This window comes from Monodelphis domestica, chromosome 4 (genome assembly GCF_027887165.1).
Source record: "Monodelphis domestica isolate mMonDom1 chromosome 4, mMonDom1.pri, whole genome shotgun sequence".
In the NCBI taxonomy this organism is placed as follows: domain Eukaryota; kingdom Metazoa; phylum Chordata; class Mammalia; order Didelphimorphia; family Didelphidae; genus Monodelphis; species Monodelphis domestica.
Window position 1 is genome coordinate 392854522 of NC_077230.1, and position 21196 is coordinate 392875717.

A 21196-nucleotide genomic window follows, 5' to 3' on the forward strand; every position below is an offset into this window, starting at 1 on the left:
ATATATACATATATACACTCTTGGTATATGTCTTAGAATCAATACTAAATTGCAGTTCAAAGGCAGAAGAGCAGCAGAAGGACTAGTCAATTCAGGTTCAATGACTTGCTCAAGGTTATACAGCTAAGAAGTATCTGAGATTTGAACCCAGGACCTCCCATCTCCAGGCCTTACTCTCTATCCCCTGAACTATCAGGTGTCCTTATATATGTGAGAAATCATGCCTTTTCAGAGGAACTTGTTCTAAATTTCACACACACAACCAGTTTACTGTTTTCCTTCTAATTGTGACTGCATTTGGTTTAATTGGTGCCAATCCTAAATTTCACATAATCAGAATTATCCATTTTACTTCTTGTGATCTGTCTTTTGTTTGTTACAAACTCTTCCCCATTCCATATTTTGAACTCTGGATTTCAATCCCCACAAGTCCTTGCTCCACTTCCCCAAAATGCTTTGTAATCTCACGGAATTCTGAGGTGGGCGAGATCAAGAAAGTACTTAAGTTGATTGCAAAGGTTTTTGAGCTCTCTCTCTTTTTGGACTTCCGTTTGGAGCAGACATGGCTCTTTCCATAATGTAGGTGAGGGCTTGTCTAGGCCTCCCTGGCCTAAGCACGTTTTCCTTATCCTGTATTTTCTTTAATCCTTAACTTCAATAAACCTCTAAAAATATAATACTCCTTGCAGAGAGAAACTAATTTCTACCTGCCTCAGTCTCCCCTAAATTTTAACTGTTACAATATATATGACATTTCCATGCTTCACTAATTTAATTATATCACCCTTTATATCTAAATCATATACCCATTTTGACTTTACTTTGGTATATGATGTGAATGTTGATCTATATATATTTTCTGCCACTGTTTTCCAATTTTCCCAGAAATTTTTTGCAAAACACTGAGTTCTTGTCACTAAAGCTTGGATCTTTGGGTTTATCAACCACTAGATTACTATGGTCATTTATTACTGTGTATTAGGTACCTAATCTAGTCCATTGACCCATCTTTTTTACTTCTTAGCCAATACCAGATGGTTTTCATGATTACCACTTTATAAAATAGTTTGAAATTGGATACTGCTAGGTCACTTTGTTTTATATTTTTTCATTAATTTCCTTGATATTCTTGATATTTTGTTCTTCCAGATGAATTATATTATTATTTTTCTACCTCCATACAATAATTCTTTAATAGTTTTATTGGCATAGCATCAAATAAGTACATTAGCATAAAATTGTCATTTTTATAATATTGGCTTGGCCTACATGTGAGCAATTATTATTTCTCCATTTGTTTAGCTCTGTCTTTATTTGTATGAAAAATGTCTTGTAATTGTATTTATACTGTCCTGGTTTGTCTTGTCAGGCAGACTCCCAAGAATTCTATGTAGCTATTTAAATGGAATTTCTCTTTCTAGCTTCCAGTTGGACTTTATCAGTAACTTTGTTATGGCTTTATTTTATATTTTTCAACTTTGCTAAAGTTGTTAAGTTCAACTAGTTTTTTAGTTGATTGTCTAAGTATACTATCTTCTACAGAGAGTGATAGTTTTGATTCTTCATTATCTTCAAATTTATTTTTCTTGTCATTGCTATAGTTAATATTGCTAGTGCAATATTAAATAGTAGTGGTGATAATGGGCATCCTTGCTTCACCCTGATCTTATTGGTAAGGTTTCTAGCTTATCCTCATTACAGATAATGCTTACTCTTTCTTATAGAAGGACCATACTTCTCATTTAAGAAATTATTCCTATGCTTTCTAATGTGGTTTTTTTTTCATCTTTATTTTCTGTTTGAGAATCTATACTAAGTATCAGTTCCTAGGTAGACATTTGGGTTTAAGTGATTTGCCCAGGAACACACAGTTAAGAAAGGTCTGGGGTCAAATTTGAATCCAGGACCTCCAGTCTCCAGAAATGGATCTTTGTTCATGGAGCTACCTAGCTGTCCCCTTTCTATTGTTTTTAATAGGAATGGATATTTTATTTTGTTAAAATTTTTCTGCATCTATTGATATGTATTTTTTGTTGTTGTTGTTATTGATATGATCAAATATGCTTATAGTTTTCCTAATATTGAACCAGTCCTATAATACTGATATAACTTTCACTTGGTCTGAGTATATGATCTTTGTGACATATTGCTGTAATCTCTTTGCTACTATTTTACGAAAAAAGACTCTTCACTGCAGGTTTTCTAGCCTGGGAGGATATGACAGAGAGAGAGAGAGAGAGAGAGAGAGAGAGAGAGAGAGAGAGAGAGAGAGAGAGAGAGAGAGAGAGAGAGAGAGAGAGAGAGAGAGAGAGAGAGAGAGAGAGCTATATAGTCTTTGAAAGAGCCAGAGCCACTTCTGTGTCAATAGGAAGTAATTGAGGAGAACTTATTGGAATGCACAGGTGAGATAGCTAGAAAATATGATAATAAAAAAAAAAGCTTCAATCTCTTAATTGCAAGAAAAAAACCATTAGGTACTTAGGCATTAACCTAACTCAAGACACAAAATATTTGCTCAAAGAAAACAATGAAATTCTAATCTGGAGTCAGAAAAATCTATGTTCAGAATCCTGTTTCCTAGGATAACAGCTAGAAAAAGATTTGAGGTCTACTCCAATTCTCTCCTTTTTTACAGATGAGAAAACTGAGGCCCAGATATGTGAAGGATCTTGCCCAAAATCACAAAGGCAGTTAATTAAGAGAGTTCAGAGGTTTTTAGATTTGGAGGTAGAAGGGATATTAGGGATCATCAAATCTAGCCCCTTCTTTTTATAGAAACTGAGACACAGAGCAACTAAATGACCTGACCAGGGTCACAAGCAATAATTTTCAGAGCTGGAATTCAGACCCAGGTGTTCTGATTCCAAATCCAGTTCCCTTTTCACTGTATTAAGCTACCTCTTGTGTGTTTTATGACACAGGACTCTGACTTCAAAGGTCTATTTCAGTTCTAAATCTAACATCTTATAAATTACATAAGATTCTTATGAGATATGAATGAATAAATGGTGAAATATATTTTACTTCTGGCTAAATAAATAAGCTAAATATAATGAAGATGACAAAGCTCTCTAAAATGACATATATATTTAATAAAATATCAATTTTTAAAATCCTGCAAGATATTTTAAACATCTTGCTAAATTTGATCATGAAATGTATCAGGATGAATACATGGAAAGAATAAAAACATTTTTTTTGTTATTGATTTTTTTTAGTTAGGTTTTTTTTTTAAGTCCTTCCTTACCTTCTGTATTGGAATCAATATCTTGGTTCCAAGGCAAAAGAGTACTAATGGCTAGGCAATAGGGGTTAAGTGACTTGCCCAGGGTCACACAGCTAGGAAGTATCTGAGGTCAAATTTGAACCCAGGTCCTCCTTCCTTTGGGCCTGGCTCTCAATCCACTAAGCCACTTAGCTGCCTCCTTGTTGTTGATGTTTTAAAGCATGATAATAGTCATCTATCAGATTTGAAGGTTAAAGGTTACAAAAATAAAATTATCTAAAGTCATTTGAAAAAATACTCTAAATTGATTAGAGAAATGTCAATTAAAATAACTGTGAGGTACCAATTCATATCTATCAAATTAGATAACATGACAGAAAAGGAAAAATGACAAATGCTGACAGGTACGTGGGAAAATAGGGATACTAATGCACTGTTGGTGGAGTTCTGAACTGATCCAACCATTCTGGAGAGCATTTGGAACTATACCCAAAGGGCTATAAAACTCTGCATACCCTTTGACCCAGCAATACCACTGTTCCCAGTTCTATATCCCAAAGAGATCAGAGAAGAAAAAAGGACTTACATATCCAAAACTATTTAGAGAAGCTCTTTTTGTGGTGGCAAAGAATTGGAAACTGAGGGAATGTTAGTTGGGGAATGGCTGAACAAATTGATATGTGATTATGATGGAAAACCTTTGAGGTATAAGAAATGATAAGCAGGATGGTTTCAGGAAAAAAAAGCAATCAGGGGTGTATGGAGGAAAGGGGGGTTAGTTAATCATTTCAAAGAAACATGGACTCTTATAGGACTAACAGAAAAATCTGGGAAGTCTCACATGTACTGATGAAGAATGAAATAATACCAGGAGAACATTGTACATAGTCACAGCAATATCATATGTTGATCAACTGCTATTCTGAGCAATGTGATGATCCAAAACAATTCTAAAAGACTTATGATGAAAAATGCTATCTATCTCCAGAGAATGGACTAATGGAGTCTGAATACAAATCAAGACATACTTATTTTACTTTATTTGGGGAGGGGGTTGCAATATGGCTAGTATGGAAATATATTTTATATGGCTTCACATGTGTATAATCTTTATCAAATTGCTTGCCTCCTCAAGAAGGGGAGAGAGAAGTGAGGTAGGGAGAAAATTTGGAACTCACATTTTTTTTTAAATGAATGTTAATAATTTTTTACATGTAATTGAAAAAAATTTAAAGTATTGAGTTAAAAATAGACATTTTGATCAATTTAATATAAGATTACATAGACAGAATAATTTTTTAACCCTTACTTTCCATCTTAGAGTCAATACTATATATTGATTCCAAGGCAGAAGAGCAGTAAGGATGAGGCAGTGGGGGTTAAGTGACTTGTCTAGGGTCACATAACTAGGAAATGTCTAAGGCTAGATTTGAACCCAGGACTTTCTATCTCTAGACCTGGCTTTCAATTCACTGAGCCACCTAGCTGTCCACCACCACCACCCCCATAGTTTTTTAAATTAATATTAGATTTTCCCCCCCACAAAAGCCACCTTGACTGGCAGAACCTACCAGACTAGAAAAGCCGATAGTATAACCCAGTTATGAACTATGAGTTTGTCATCCTGACTGTCCCAGACCATCCACCCATTTTCTGCCCCAGGGGAGGGGCTGGCACAGCCTGTCCCTTTAAAATTCAGCCCCTGGAATGTTGGAGCCTGAAAGTTCTGAGAGAAACAATGTACAATAATGGAAAGAGTAATTCAAGGGAAGCCCATGTGGGGTAAGGAGATAGGAGCACCTCTTCGAGCCCAAATGGGAGAAGGGAGGACCACCAAGGGAAGAGGGAAAAACTTGAGGGCCCAGCTGGCCTGGTGTGAAGTAAGAGCCTAGGGGTCCTTTGGGACACCAATCAAGGACATGGGGAGGAAGCAGGGAAGGGATGATTAATTAGTTCAATGGGAAATGGAGGGTTATAGAGCCAACAGGACCAAATGGGGGGCCCACACCCATTGACCTAAGAATAATGGCCCTAAGGCCACTGGGAGGGGGGGGTCACAAGCAAGAGTGTGAGTGTTGTGTGCAAGGTCCTCGATTTGTCACTAACTTACCATGTGACCTTAAGCAAGTCATCTCTCCTCCCTAGGTTCCAGTTTTTTCACCTATAAAATTAAGAGGGTTGGATTAGATCTTCTCCCTTCCAGTTCTAACATTGTTCTAATATTCTTATGTTCATGGCAAAATATACAAAGACATATACATGTAACACAGACACACATAATAGCTACCTATACATACATCCCTGAATATGCACACATGTGAATGAATGAGCCCTTAAGCATACATCTCCACACATAATACATCTGCTTTAATCCACACACTCATTACATTACATCTGGAAGGTCTTTTGGTTCAACCCCCTCATTTTACAGGTGAGGATACTAAGGCCCAGAGAGTTCAAGTCCAAAGACACATAGATAGTCAATAGTAGACTCATGATTTGAATTCCAACCTTCAGACTCCAAACCCAGACCTCATTCTGGACCCCTTTCCAGATTTCTAACATTCTCAGATTCTGTGATTCTCTGACTTCCCCTGGGTTGCAATTCTAGAAACCTGTCTTCATAGAGCAGGACAAATTTCCAGGCTTCAAATGGGTTGTTCCAGGGGGTATTAGGGTTATGGAATGGACAACACTTTTTTGGGACTGTTTCCAAGGAAACCCAGGTGCAACGGTTGGCGCGTTCTCAGACCTTTGTCCCAGCTCAGGGACAGCAGCTAGCAGAGCTAGAGGGTGTTCTGGAACTCCCAATAACAACAGGCCGGAGAAATGTCAACTATAGCAGAGAGAGAATTCCAAAAGTAACATCTGGACTCAATCAGGTAATACATTCCCAATTCGAAGAGTGGACATCCAAGGTGAGAAGCTATATTGCATTTGGGTTTGGTCCATACCCCTACATTAGCTCCACCAGTTCTCAAGCTGCACCCTTGAGCTTTCTTTAAATTTGGGGAAGGAATCATCCAGAGGACCAACTAAGGCTAACCTTTGAAGGTAGTCTAGTTGCCTCCAGACTCCCCTTTTGTTGTCCTTTATCCTCATTTCATCCTCTATTCCAAAATTGGCTCAAGGTCCCTATCCAATCTCTGATCCCATCTCTCCACAATCCCTATCCAGACTGACACTGAAGATAATTCAAGTGTTAATGACTAATGTTCTTTCTCTCTCTCTCTGTCTCTCTCTCTCTCTCTGTCTCTCTCTCTCTCTCTCTCTGTCTTTTTTAACCCTTACCTTCTATCTTAGAATCAATACTAAGAACCATATTGGTTCCAAGGCAGAAGAGTGTAAGAGCTAGTCAGGGGGAGGTAAGTGACTTGCTTAGGGTCACACAGCTAAGAAGTATCTGAGACTAGATTTGAACCTAGGTTCTCCAGTCTCCAAGGCTGACTGTCTATCCCCTGAAGCACCACGCTGTCCTGACAAATGTTATCTTAATATTTAATGACTCATGGGGGAGCAAGGTGGTTCAGTAGATAGAGAGCCAGTCTTAGAGACAGGAAGTCCTAGGTTCAAATCTGACCTCAGATACTTCTTAGCTGTGTGACCCTAAGCAAGTCATTTCACTCCCCCTGGCTAAGTCCTTACCAATCTTCTGCCTTGGAACCAACATAGGGTACCAATTCTAAGGAGGAAGATAAGAGTGTGTTCATTTTGTTTTTTTTAATTAATGACACAGGGATTATTTCAGTCTCTAAAAGGCAAAGAATAATGCCTTAGCCCCAGTGCATTAGGCTTTAGTAGTGAAATGTCAGGCATCAGAGGCAGATGCAGAGAAAAGGACAAGACATAACAACCAAAGAGGCAAGACTCGGGATATTTGGGAACCTATGGAGGTGTACAAGAGTTACTTGAGAAGAAAGAGCAAGCCTAGATGGGTGACAAGCTCCACTATGGGAGAGAGACCAGATGGATTAGATTTTAGGGTCATTATCAAAAGAGGAAGGACATTGCCTTCAATGCCCCTACACACCACAGGATTTAGAACTAGAAGGATCCTTAGAGGTCATCAAGTCCTCACCTTCATTTTACAAAAGAGGAAATTTAGTGATTTGCCTAGAGCCATACAGACAGTAAATGACACAGCTGGGATTTGAACTCAGGTCTATTGACTATAAGCCAATGAGATGTCTCAGTGGACATAGAGCACAGACCCTGGAGTCATGAAGATCTGAGTTTAAATCTGACTCTAGATATTCATTACCTGTGTGGCCCTGGCAAGTCACTTAACCTGTTAACTTCAGTTTCTTCATCTGTAAAATGAATTGGAGAAGGATATGGCAAACCACTCTAGAATCTTTGCCAAGAAATCCCCAAATGGGGTCACAAAGAATCAGACAACACTAAAATGACTGATCAGCAACTTTTGACTCTCCATTCAGTGCCCTTTCCACTACATCTTGCCTCTGTGTAACATATTACAGAAGTTGGCTCTGCTCCCTAAAATTCTAGAAGGGCAACACCGACCCTAGTCTGCCTATCTGCCCCTGGGAAAACCTCTGTATTCATCTCTCCCTCCCTTTCCCCTTCCCAGTTTTTTTTTCCCTTCCCCTTCCCTTCCCCCTGTCTCTTGTCCTCCTCTGAGCTTCATTCAGCTCCTTCTCTCTTCAGATGGTGTTACACATTCTCAATCTCATCTCAGAACAAGACAAAGCAAATCTGAAGGTTTTCTACTTGCTGTGGACCCCAGAGCTCCCCCAAAGCTTTCCCTTCCCCACTATCCAGCCCCCCTGCTAATTCCACTCTGGGTGTCCTCAGTCTTTGCCCTGCCTTGCCCCTGCCCTGCCCTGCCCAACACTGCCTCAACTTGCCTCCTTCCTCATCCCCCTGCCCCAGAAGAGGTCCCCACTGGCCCTTGGACTGGGAGGCTCTATGTGGGTGGTGGCTGGTTGGTTTTCCCGAAAAGGACCAGGAATGGAGGTTCATATGGTCTGGGGGTTGGCGTGTCTCTCCTGCAGGGGCGGTATCTGTGGTTGGATTCCATCGGCGGCAGTGGTGCTGTCAGGGAGCAAGCTGGGGTGAAGTCTCATACGGAGAAACACTGGGATCTGTTCCAAGCCAGGGAGCGGGAGGCAGGAGCAGGAGGAAGAGGGAGGCTGACCACATTGGCTCCTGGGGGGCCAGAGCAGACCCCAAGACAGGGAGAAGAAGCAGAGAAAGGGCCTTTGAATGACAGGGCTAAGGAAAGGAGGCCCCGTTCTGGAGCGGAGGCTGGGTGAGCTGGGTGAGCTGGGTGATTGGCTTCCTGAACACTTCACCTCCAGGGCCCAACTGTCTCCTCCCAAGGGCCCCTAGCCTGGCCTCTCCCCCTGGGGAAGAGGGTCAGAAAAGTCTCTGTATACCTCTGTGTGTCTGTATGTGTGTGCATGTTTGGGAGTACAACTGTTGGTGTATGTCACCCGTGTGTTGGTGTGTCACATACATGTGGGGCACATGCTTTGTACATGTGTACCTTCTCGGGATGGAATTGTGGGTATATTTTGCATGTATGTATGCTATGAAAAACCCAGAAGCAAACAGATAATGACTGACCTCAGAGCTAGGAAAGACGTCATTCAAAGCTCACAAAGGAAAAAGTGTCCAGTCATGTATATTCTATGCAGACATATTGTGGACACACAGAAATCACTTAAGAAGCATTAGTTGAATTGGAAATTATTAATACACCCTTGAAATTGGCCTAGGCCTAAGCCCCAGGTTCAAGTGTCCTTAAAGGACATTGTGGCCTGGCGAGAACATACCCTCAGGACACATTCTAGATGAGTTCTTCTAATGATCAAGAAATGGAGACTAGCTGACTGTTGATTTGGGGTATTTGCCCTTAATGTCACTCATCTATAAAATGCAGAGATCAAACTCATCCAATTTTGTAGCTCCAACTTTCTTTGATATATAGGCCTTCTTAGCTCTGACGTTCCATGCTATAAGGTCCCTCCCAGCTCTCATGTTCTGTGTTCTAAGGTCCCCTCCCTACTCTAACATTCTATATCTCAAGGACTCTATGCTCTGACATTTGATGTTCTAAGGTCCCTCCCAGGTCTCATATTTGGTGTTCTAAGGTCCCTCCCAGCTCTCACATTCTATGTCCCAAGGACTCTATGCTCTGACATTTGATGTTCTAAGGGCCCCTCCAGCTTAGAAATTCTATGCTCCATCCCCTAGTTTCAATATTTTCTGTTCTAAAGTCTCCCCAACTCTGATATTCTGTGTTCTGTGATCCTGGGAGGATGGCAACACCCAGATGACTCTTTCCTGAAGGAAAGAAGCTTTCCGCTCAGAAAAGGACAGAGCCGAGTATATATCACCATCAACATCAGCATCAGTGCCAACCACCATGACTATTCAGGGTCTTGAGGCTAAAATCCAGACCCGATCTGAGAAGTCGGCAAAAGGCTATCATGATAACCAAATGAATTTGCCCAGCCCAGATCTACATGCTTCAGGGAACCAACAGGTAATATCTGGAGCTTTATGTGGAGAGGAATGTGTATGTATGTGTGAATCAGGATAGCCCATATTTTAGAAAGTCAAAGTTGACCTCACTATGATTGCCATCCACTGTTTCTAGGCTTCTAGATCTGCTTTCTGGAACTACCCAGAGTCAGATCTGTTCACAGAGAAGAGAAAAAAGAGGTTAAGTGACTTGCTTAGGGTCACGCAGCTAGTAAGTTTCTGAGGCTGGATTTGAACTTAGGTCTTTTTAATTCTGAGGTCTATCCTCTGTGATTTAAAATTATGTGACCTTGGATATGTCAATGAGCTTCTGTCTGCCTGTTTCCTTAACTATAAAATGGGGATACTAACAGTACCTACCTTGCATAAGTATTGTGAGGGTCACATGAGTTACTATTTGTGAAATGCTTAGCAGAATGCATGGCACTATAGGTGTTTAATTATGCTTATTCTATTCTTTCCTTGGGGGAACTGGTTTTCAGATCCTTCACCATCCCAGGAGTACCCTCCTGGACATTCTCCAGCTTGTCAATGTTCTTCCTAAGTTTGGATATCAGAAGTAAACACGTTCTTCAGGGATCTGATCCAAACACAGGACAGCTAGGCTTTCATCTCTTTGGTGCTAAATACTATAAGGAGTTATATTAATAATGCACTGTTGCCTCATATTCAATTTCCCTTCAATGGGAACCTTTCGTATCAATCATCACTATGTCAAAAATTCAGGACAGCTACGTGGCTCAGTGGATAGAGAGCCACACCTGGAGATAGGAGGTCCTGGGCTAAAATCTGGCCTCAGACACTTCCTCGCAGGGTGACCCCAGGACAAGACACTTAACCCCAGTTGGCTAAGCCCCTTAGTTCTTTCTGCTTTGGCACCAGTACCACTACAACTTGATATCTGTTATGATTCTTTTGTTTAATGTTCTATGGATCATTATATAAGGGAACAAAACTTCTGCTTTTTATAATTGAATAACATTGTTAGTTTGTAAGCTCATCTTTTGTAGATGTACAGAAAACATTTAGGCCAAGTCTAAAAGCAGACAGGATGATGGCACACTTCATCCTTTTGATCTCTTCTGGTTTGAGAACCCTCTATATTTTGGAAGGTTTTTGTTACATAAAGCATGGAGATTATAAATATTTGTCATGACTACATCTACTGAAAACAAGTTTTTATGGATCAGTGCTACATATAGGCCAATGTTGGTGAAGTATTGGCATGCAGGCTGGCCACTGGCATGGGGGAGCGACTTTGTTCCCCCTCTTCCCAGAGCCAGAGGTCATTTTTTGCATCCTCCACCCCTCTGTCCAGCCACTCAAAGCAAACACTTCCTCCTTCCACTCTCTAGCTCTATTGGTAAATGCAGGAATGGGGATAGGGGCTCACAGACAGTTTAAAGTTGCCCTCTGGGCATGGGAACTTGAAAACCTGCCAATGCTGATCCAGGGGATTGTAGACAATAACTTGGTTTATAATGACATGGTAGTTCTAGTACATTCTATTGGTTGAGTTCTCTAGCATATTTAGAAATCTATTAGCTGACAGGTGATGAGAGTCTAATCAAGGGGGTGGCCCTGTGAGTGGAGAAAGAGAACATACACTAGAGATCTTATGGAAGGAGAATAAAAATAATTTTGACAATAGATTGGATATGTGAGGTAAGTGCAAATGAAGATGAGGAAAGGAAGACACCGAGTTTGTAAAGTGAGGTAACTGAGAGGCTAGTGTTAATCTTAACAATAAAAGGGATATTTGGAAGAGGGGCAAATTTGAGGGGTAGCCATGGATGCGGTATTATCAATAGAAAGGCAGGTTCCCTAAAATGTCCAGAGATGGAAGGAATGTGAAAGAAAGAGATCCAGGATGAAGGAGAGTTCCTTAACTAAGCAGGAGATAAAGAGGGCATAGAAATGAAGAATAGGGAAGATAAAGTGGAAAGAGCATTGAATCTGAAATTAAATAACTTGGGTTCAAATCCCACCTCAGATACTTCCTACCTATGCAACCTCAGGTGAATCACTTCATCTCCCTGGGCCTCATTTTTGCCATATATAAAATGTAGATATTGGAAGCAGTATTCTCTGAGGTCCCCTCCCACTCTAGATCTATGATCTCATGACTAGGAAAGGGGAGGGAAGAGTTGGTTAAAGATGGGAATGTAGGGAGAGTGAGCTGGGAAATCCAGTTTTTACCTCACAGGAGGCAGGTCAGAATCTCAGGGTTTCCAGGAACTGAAAGTAAGAAGTGGAAACTTCTGCAGATGGTATTATACAGGTAGAATTCAATACAGTTTGGGGTGAGAGTCAGTGGTGATAACAGGTCATAGGGGACTGAAGTAATAAAGAAATCCACAGCAGTCTTTTTTAAAGTCTTCCTTTCCAAATGGAACTCGACAACCCTCTAATGGTCACTACTTTGGGCTGATAGGAGCAGGGAATAGGAGGAGCTCTAAGGTCAGAGGACAGTTCTTGACTGAAGACCCTTTGAGTTTAGGGATTTATTTTAGGCTGCAAGGATAGACTATTAGGTAGAAGAATGGTCTGTATCTAGGGAAGGCCAATGGTTATATAGTCTACGTGTTCTAAGTTGTACACACTTAGTCTCCAGTCAACTGCCTTTGGGCAAAAGCTCCAAAGATGTATGTATTAATTTCCCTAGGGACTAGAGCATGGATTCAAGAAGACCAGAGGTGGAAGTTCAGGTGTCAAATCTGGTGTAGGGAACACTGGTCCCAGTGAGGAGGAGCAGGTGAGTTTGTGGCAGGTAGATGGTGGGATAGTCTGAGTTTTTATCTAGATCACCGGTTCTCAACCTCTCAATTTGTAGCAATGAGAATACATAATGCATATCAGGTATTTACATTCCAAATCATAACTGTAGCAAAATTACAGTTTTGAAGTAGCCACCAAAATAATTTTTTGGTTTGGGGTCACTGCAACATGAGGAACTGTATTGCGGAGTCACGGCATTAGAAAGGTTGAGAACCACTGATCTAGATGGTGGGAGGTTTCATAGAAGTATGATCTGTTGTCCAAGACCAGCCAGTGGTTACATTAGGCTAAGTGGGCTAGGGTACTCAGCCACCATTCAGTTGCCTTAGAGTAGAAGCTCCAAAGATGTGTGGATTAACTTCCCCAAGGATTAGGGCATGGATTCAAGAAGACTAGAGGTGGAGGTTCAAGTGTCAAGTCTGGTGGGGAGAGTGCTGGTCTTAGTGGAGAAGAGCTGGTGAGTGGTGATAGGCAGATGGTAAAATGGTCTTGGTGGATGGTGAGAGGTGGGAGGTTTGGTAGAAGCATCATCTGTTGTCCAGGGACAGCTAATGGTTATATTAAGCTAAGTGGGTTAGTGTACACATACTTGGACTCTAACCAACTGGGCTAGGACCCAGGGTGGGAACTCCAAAAATGTGTGGATTAATTTTCCCAGGGCCTGGGGCCTGGATACAAGAAGACCAGAGGAGGAAGTCTAGGTCTCAAGTCTGGTGGGGAGAGTGCTGTTCCCAATGGGGAGGAACAGGTGAGTTGGTGATAGATAGATGGTGGGGGATGATTTGGGTGGATATCTGAATAGTAAGAAGTTTAGTGAAAGCATAGCTGGTGTGCAGGGCCAGCCAATGGTTATGATAGACTAAGTGGGCTAGGTTGTTCACTCTCTGTCTCCAATCAACTGGGCCAAGCCCTAGGGTGAGAGTTCTAAAGATGTATGAATTAACTTTCCCAGGGACTAGGGCCAGGATACAAGAAGACCAGAGGAGGAAGTACAGGTCTCAAATCTGGTGGGGAGAGTGCTGGTCTCAGTGGGGAAGAGCAGGTAAGTGGTGTCAGAGAGTTGATGAGATGATCTAAAGGGTGGTAGGAGGTAGGAGGTTTAGAAGAAGCATGGTCTGGGGTCCAGGGCCAGTCTGTGGTTATATATTAGGCTAAGTGGCCCAAGTTGCACATAACTCAGTCCCAATCAACTGGGTTGGGTCCTAGGGTGGGACTTCCAAAGATGGATTAACTTCCCCAGGGACTGGGGTCTGGATACAAGAAGACCAGAGGAGGAGATTCAGGTCTCAAATCTGGTGTGGAGAGTGCTGGTCTCAGTGGAGAAGAGCAGGTGAGTGGTGACAAATAGATGGTGAAATGGTAAGATGGTAGAGGAAAGTGTGGAAGGTTTGGTAGAAGAATGGTCTGGTGTCCAGGCCCAGCCAGTGGTTATATTGGGCTAAATGGACTAAGTCACACAATTCTACTCAGTCTCCAATCAACCAGACTGGACTCAAGGTGGGGAACCTCCAAAGATTTGTGGATTAACTTCCCCAGGGTCTGGGGCATAGATTCATGAAGAACAAATGTGGAGGTTCAGGTATCAAGTCTAGTGTGGAGAGAACTGGAACTATTGGAGAAGAACAAGTGAGTGATGGCAAGTAGATGGAGAGATGGTCTGGGTAGATGGTGGATGGTGGCAGGTTTAGTGGAAACAGTCTCATGTCCAGGAGCACCCAATTGTTATATTGGGCTAAATGACCTGTAGTGCACACACTCAATCTCCAATCAACTGAGCTGGTTCCTGGAGTGGGGACCCCCAAAGACGTTTGTATTGGTTTCCCCAGGGACTGGGGCATGGATTGAAGAAGACCAGAGGTGGAGGTTCAAGTGTCAAGTCTGGTGGGGAAAGTGCTGGTCTTAGTGGAGAGGAGCAGGTGAGTAATGATAGGTAGATAGTGAGATGGTCTGTGTGAGTGGTGAGAGGTAGAAGGCTTAGTAGAAGCATGGTCTGTTGTCCAGGGGTAACTAAGGGTTACATTGGGCTAGGTGGGTGAGGGAGCGCATAATCTCCCATCAACTAGGCTAGGCTCTGGGGTGGGAACCCTCACCAAGGATGTTTGGATTGATTTCCCCAGGGACAAGGGCATGGATTGAAGAAGACCAGAGGTGGAGGTTCAAGTGTCAAGTCTGGTGGGGAGAGTGCTGGTCTTAGTGGAGAGGAGCAGGTGAGTGGTGAGAGGTAGATGGTGAGATGGTCTGGGTGGATGGTGAGAGGTGGGAGGTTTCATAGAAGTCTGATCTGGCTAATGGTTTTATTGGGCTAAGTGGGTTAGGGTACACACACACACACACACACACACACACACACACACACACACACACGTTCTCCAACCAACTGGGCTAGGATCTAGGGTGGGACTTCCAAAGATGTGTGGATTAACCTTTCCCAGGGCCTGGGGCTTGGATACAAGAAGACCAGAGGAGGAGGTTCAAGTGTCAAGTCTGGTGGGGAGAATTCTGGTCCCATCGGAGAGGAGCAGGTGAGAGATATCAGGGAGATAGTAAGATGGTCTGGTTGAAAGATGGGGGGTGAGAAGTTTAATATAAGTATGGTCAAGTGTCTAGGGGTAGCCAGTGGTTATATTGGCCTAAGTGGCCCGCCAAAGATGTGTAGAATAACTTTTCCAGGGACTGAAGCCTGTATACAAGAAGACCAGAGATGGAGGTTAGGTGTTAAATCTGGTTCAGAAAGTTCTGGTCCCAATGGAGAGAAGCAGGTAAGAGATGGCAAGTAGATGATGAGATAGATGGTCTGGGTAGATGTCTGGATGGTGAGAACTTTGGTGAAAACATGGTCTGGTGTCCAGGGACAGCCAATGGTTATATTGGACCAAGTGGGCTAAGTTGAATATAGTTTCCAATCAACTGTACTGGGCCCCGGGTGGGATTTCCAAAGATGTGTGGATTAACTTTCCCAGAAGTTCAGGTGTCAAATCTTCTGTGGAAAGTGCTGGCCCCTGTGGGGAGGAGCAGGTGAGTGGTGTCAGGATGGTGGGAGAGCTGGTAGAAGCACGGTCTGGTGTCTAGAGCTATCTGTTAGATATAGTGGATTTTGTAGGCTAGTTTACACAGACCCCCAGTCACCAAGCATCTCAGTTGAGCCCTAGGGTGGGTACTCCAAAAATGAATGTCAACTTCTTTCAGGAACTATCGCCTGCATTCTGGAAGACCAAGTTTGAAGGTTTAGCTCTCAGGTCTGATATGAAGAGTCCTGGTCCTCATAGGGAACAACAGGTCAGTGACAACAGATAGATGGTAAGATGACCTGAGCGGGTGACTGGATAACTTAATAGGATGTGAAGTTGATTCCTGGTGGGAGTCCAGAAGACCAGGCCTGGGCAAGTCCTTGACATTTTCATAGGCTGGCAGGGGCCCCAAAAGGATGTAGTGGGGGCAAAGAGTGAGAAGGTCTCAGGATCTCTGGCTTTCTTATTAATAGCAGAAGCCAGAGGACCACCCCTTTCCAGATCAACAGGCTGTAGACAAAGGTGAATTGATGGAGAAGGAGGAATTATCAGACCCAGACAGTATGGGGCAATCAGGAAGACATAGCTCCCAGGAAGTTCATGACCCTCCAATCATCTGGGTGCCCATGCAGAAAGTGGAAGCGGATTCTGAGCAGTTTGAGGACAACACCCCAGACCAAAGTTTCCAGCTGAGGTCACAGGATGAGGAGAGATCTCCTCTACCCACACCATCCTCCATGGATGGGCCTTCATCTAGTAGCACCAGCACTCTGCTCAGCCCAACACCCATACAGCCTAAGGTGAGGTGAGTGAATCTACAGTCATGCTCTTTGCCAGCTCTCTGCCCCAGCTCATAGCCACTAGCTTCACTCAAAGGGTCCTAGGTCTGCAGAGGGGTAGGGTGACTTAGAAAGGAACCACCCTACAAGGCTCAGATCTTTCTGAAAGGTGGTTAGAAGAGAGCCTGCAGCAGTGATGTTGAACCTTTAAGAGATGGAGTACCTGGCCCCACCCCCACCCAGTCAGAGTGCCACTGTGCCATGCCACATTGAACCCCACCCCCATCCCAACTTTTCCCAAGAGCCATCCCTTATAATAAATATAAAAATGAAAGAGAAAAGCAGCTAGATGGCACAGTTGGATAGAGAGCCACACCTGGGGATAGGAGGTCCTGTGTTCAAATGTGACCTCAGACACTTCTTAGCTGTGTGACTCTGGGCAAGTCACTTAATCCTGTTTGCCCTTCTGTCTTAGAGTCATTACTAATACAGAAAGTAAAAACTTTTTTTTAAGAGAAAGGAAGGGAGGGCAGAAGGAAGGGAGGGAGGGGGGGAGAGAGAGAGAGAGAGAGAGAGAGAGAGAGAGAGAGAGAGAGAGAGAGAGAGAGAGAGAGAGAGAGAGAGAGAGAGAGAGAGAGAGAGAGAGAGAAGCAAAACTGGCTAAAACATCAGCCAAGTAGAATAGTACATGCCCTGTCCCCCACTTCTACAAAGATGAGGAAGTGATGCATTCTCATTTCTAAAAGCTCTCATTTGTAGAAAACTCTCCTTACATAAGGTAAGGATTACAAGGGAGAAAAAAGAGCCTAAGAGAAGAAGGAATGTCCCCAAGGTAACACAGCTAGTAAATAATGAACCGGGACACAAACCTGGAATTTCTGAAATACGATGCTCCATTTCATTGTGCTATTTAATAAGAAGCATTCAGGAAGCTAGCAGGGGATAATGAGGGAGAGGGAGAATCAGAAATCTTAGAACTAGGAGCTTGCCCAATCATAACCTGAAAACCAAATTCAACATAGGGGAGACAAAAGTATAGATTTGTAGTCAGAGGACTTGATTTGTTTGTTTATTTAAACCCTTACCTTCCATGTTTTGGTTCCAAGGCAGAAGAGTGGAAAGTGATTCCCCCAGAGTCACACAGATAGAACATGTCTGAGGCCACATTTGAACCCAGAATTCCTAGTCTCTAGGCCTGGCTCTAGGCTCTAGACCTGACAAATTGCATAACCCCTATTTCCTGACTCTTACTGCTTGTCTGCCTTGGAACCAATACACAGTATTGATTCTAAAATGGAAAGTAAGGGTTTTTGAAAAATAAATAAATAAAAATTTTGAAGATAAGTAAATAAAAGAGATACCTCCCTGGGAAAGGAAGTTAGGAGGGGTGCATTGGGAAATGTATGGGATATAAAAAGAAATGATAGCAATAAAATTTACTTTTAAAAATATTTTTCTTTTAAACTTTCTTTTATTTTTTCAATTCTGGGTAGAAACTATTTTTGGTAATTGTTTTCTGACATTTTGTGATTCAGATTCTCTCCCTCCCTCTCTCTTCCCCACCTCCCCACCCCGGAAAAATCCTTTTATGGGTTTATACCAATGCTTGCATGTAAGACATAATTCCATATTCTCCATGCCATGACAGAAGATACATACAATAAAAAATTCATGAGAGAAATAAAGGGAAGGATGGTATGTTTGATCTGCACTCAGATTCCAACAGGTCCTCTTTGGCTGTGGAGAGCATTTTTCATCTTGGGTCCTTTGTGGATATCTTGGGAACTGTTTTGCTGATAATAGTTTAGTCCTTCTCAGTTGATCACCATATTTCTGTTATTGTATACACTGTTCTCCTAGTTCTGCATCAGTTCATAAGTCTTTCCAGTATTTTCTGAACTCATACCATTCATCATTTCTTATATACAACAGTATTCCATTACAGCCACACCCCACAACTTTTTCATCCGTTCCCCAATTGATGGACATGTCCTCAGTTTCCAATTCTTTGCCATTACAAAAAGAGCTGCTAAAAATATTTTGGTACAGGTAGGTCTTTTGTCTTCATCTCTGATCTCTTTGGGATTTATTTATTTATTTCTCTCTAGTAGTGGTATTATTGGGTCAAAGGGTATGGATAGCTTTATGGCTCTTAGGGTATGGTTCCATATTGCTCTCCAGAATAGTTGTATCAGTTCACAGTTCCACCAGCAGTGTATGTGTCCCAATTTTCCCAAATTCCCTCCAACATTTATCGTTTTCCTTTTTGGTCATGTCTGATTGGTAGGAGGTAATATCTCAGAGTTATTTTAATTTGCATTTCTCTAATTAATAGTGATTTGGAGCATTTAAAAATGTGACTATAGATAGTTTTAATTTCTTTATCAAAATTTATTTTTAAAATAAAAAAAATAATTATAAAAGTTAAATAAGGTTTGGACTAGATAGCCTCCAAGACTTCTTCCAGATCTAAATACTAGAATGTTAATTCCTTACAATATCCTCAATATCCCTGACAAGTCTCCAATTGTGACCACTAGGAATGATGAGCTTGATTCCTTCCAACCACCAAGGAACTTTTGGACAGTTCCAATCTGGAGAAGAAAGAGACCAAGCTGACATTGTCCCTTTGACTCCTCCTTGCTTAGGGAGAAGGTTCCTAAGGCCCAGTTGGTACCAAGCCCAGCAGTGCCCCCTATTCATCATTCACGTAAAAAAATCCAACCAGAGAAGAAGGACAGGGAAGATGAGTCTGATGAAGATTGGAAGGTAAAGAGTCATGTTGGGGACACTGTGAATGGGAGATTGGGTTAGGGTCTTCGCAAGATCTGGTAGATGGAAGAGCAGGGGATTCCAACTGGGAAGGAAGAACAGGCTTTTGACATTTGCATATCTTGGGCTCATTAGCACCCAAGGAATGGTTGGGGGGACCTCAGTCACAGGCTTAAGACAGTTAAACTGTAGATGACAAAGCACCAATTTCCAGGTTTTTAAGAGTCATATGTATTTCTTCTAGACCCTTCTCCCAGACTAATGTTGTTGTAAAGGTCTGGATCTGGAGTCAAGAGCCATGGGTTTCAATCCCAGCTCTGATATTTACTAACTGCATATCCTCTAGCAAATCTTTTGATCCCTCTTGGACCTTCTGGTTCTAACATTCTATAGTCTAAGGCCTCTTTCAGTTATAGCATTCTCTGTTCTAAGGTTCCTAGTCCTAATCATAGTGTTCCAAAATCCCTTCTAGGTCTAACATATCCTTCAAGGATCCTCCTAGCTCTGACATTGTGTTTTCTAAGGCCCTCCCAACTCTAACATTGTGTGTTTTAAGGGCTTCCCAGCTCTGACAGTCTATGTTCTAAGGGTCCTTCTAGCTCTAACTTTCTATGTCCTAGAGCCCTTCTAACTGTGACATTCTATATTCTGAGGGCCCTTCCAGCTTTGAAATACTCATTTAGGAATTCCCTAAACTGATTAAATCACAAGACTAGTTCCTACCTTAGGTCTAAAAGGTGTATGACTTGTTCAATGTTGTAAGACTAATAAAGAACAGAACCAGAATTTCTGACTCAGGATCCATTTGTCCTACTGGATATACCAGTTTTAAACCTTAGTCTAAAGAGATGGAAGAGTAATATTAAGGGAGGACAGGGGTAAGTGAGGAGGGAAAAGGGCAGGAGTAGAACCTGGTTTGGAGGGGAGAAAGGGATTAAAGAAAGAAACTGCCAAAACTATCAAGAAATATCCTTCTGGTCTCTGGAGGTCAATGGGTCCTTGGAGAAGAGGGGGCCCAGGGGCCTCTCTTTCATGAAGAGCCCAAGCTTTCATGAAGTGCCTTCTGTAGAAAGAAGAATCTTCCCTGAGGTGGAAGTCGAAGGTCTGGGGCACTAAATCCTGGAAGTCAAGTGTGTCCCTAAATCTAACTACCCAGGCCTCTCCCTTGACGCTAGTCCCAACCAGCTCAGAAAAGAACTGGAAGAAGACAGAGCTGCATCGGAACTTGGACAGGCCACACAGCAAGATTCGGTAAGAAGCCCTAGCTTGGGGCATCTTATACCTGTTTGACTTCCTGTCCCTATAGCTTGTTTTAATCAGTCCTACAGAACTGTCCTCAGCCCCATCCCTCCCTGAAGGGCTGCCTAAGAGGAGTGATTATAGGGGATGGGGCCCTTCTTCCTCAGTCAGCCCCCAGCCAGAGCAGACAAGACAGACAAGGCTTGGAGTCCTTGAGAATCTGAAGCATGATTCAGTGTAAGCGTCCCTGTCTCTGTGTCTCTAGCTTCTCTTAGTCTTCTTTCCTTTATGCTCTCCCCTCTCTCATCTGGGGCCCTAGACTTTCTTTCTTGTTAAATAATATAGAATTTCCTTCTGTTTCTAACCCATCCCCACCCCTACCCTGGGCTATATACAGTATTTCTTCCATCGTTCCTTGTTTCTGTCTCTCTCCCTTTTCTTTATCTTTCCCTCTCTATTTTCTTCTGACTTTTCTTGTCACTCTCTCTTTTTTCCTGTATATGATTTATACTTTGTCTCTCCTGATCTGTTTCTTCACCCCACTCCCACCCACCTGTCTTTCTCCTACATCTCTTTTCTTTTGTCTTTTTCCCTATATCTGTTTCCACCTCACTTTGTCTCTTTCCTTTTTCCTCTCCTTCCCTCCAACTCTCTTATCTATCTTCTCCTTTGTGTTTTTCCTCCTACCTTTTTGCCCTTCTGTCTTTTTTCGTTTTTGTCTCCTTTCCCCCTTTCTCTTGTCTCTTCTATCTCCTGTTCTTTCCTTTTTAAAAATCTCCCTCCCTTTCTTTATCTTTGACTTTCTCTCTTTTCTCTTCTATCTCTCCCTCATTTTAATCTCTCTCCTTTATCTTTCCATTTTATCTTCTCTATTATTCCCCTCT

The 21196-nt window shown here is 42.3% G+C and overlaps 1 protein-coding gene across 9 annotated transcripts in view; it reads left to right on the forward strand.

Annotated features, from left to right (window-relative positions):
• Nucleotides 1-4975: 4975 nt before the first annotated feature.
• Nucleotides 4976-21196, forward strand: part of SPATA21 (spermatogenesis associated 21) — a 32395-nt gene continuing 16174 nt past the window's right edge. For 3 of the 9 annotated variants that reach the window (XR_008911558.1, XM_056795707.1, XM_056795714.1), the window contains exons 1-17: nt 4976-5106; nt 5944-6144; nt 7895-7948; nt 8242-8498; nt 9542-9737; nt 12402-12491; nt 13173-13262; nt 13467-13556; nt 13755-13844; nt 14341-14430; nt 14632-14721; nt 14947-15036; nt 15701-15790; nt 15996-16327; nt 18950-19070; nt 20230-20324; nt 20394-20549. Coding sequence is in view for 8 of the 9 variants with exons in the window: in XM_056795707.1 (XP_056651685.1) it covers nt 5002-5106; nt 5944-6144; nt 7895-7948; nt 8242-8498; nt 9542-9737; nt 12402-12491; nt 13173-13262; nt 13467-13556; nt 13755-13844; nt 14341-14430; nt 14632-14721; nt 14947-15036; nt 15701-15790; nt 15996-16327; nt 18950-19070; nt 20230-20324; nt 20394-20549 (2237 nt within the window). In the remaining variant the exon portion in view is untranslated. The remainder of the gene's footprint in view (nt 5107-5943; nt 6145-7894; nt 7949-8241; nt 8499-9541; nt 9738-12401; nt 12492-13172; nt 13263-13466; nt 13557-13754; nt 13845-14340; nt 14431-14631; nt 14722-14946; nt 15037-15700; nt 15791-15995; nt 16328-18949; nt 19071-20229; nt 20325-20393; nt 20550-21196) is intronic. The other 6 variants (XM_056795708.1, XM_056795713.1, XM_056795709.1 and 3 more) reach the window with 6 other exon arrangements.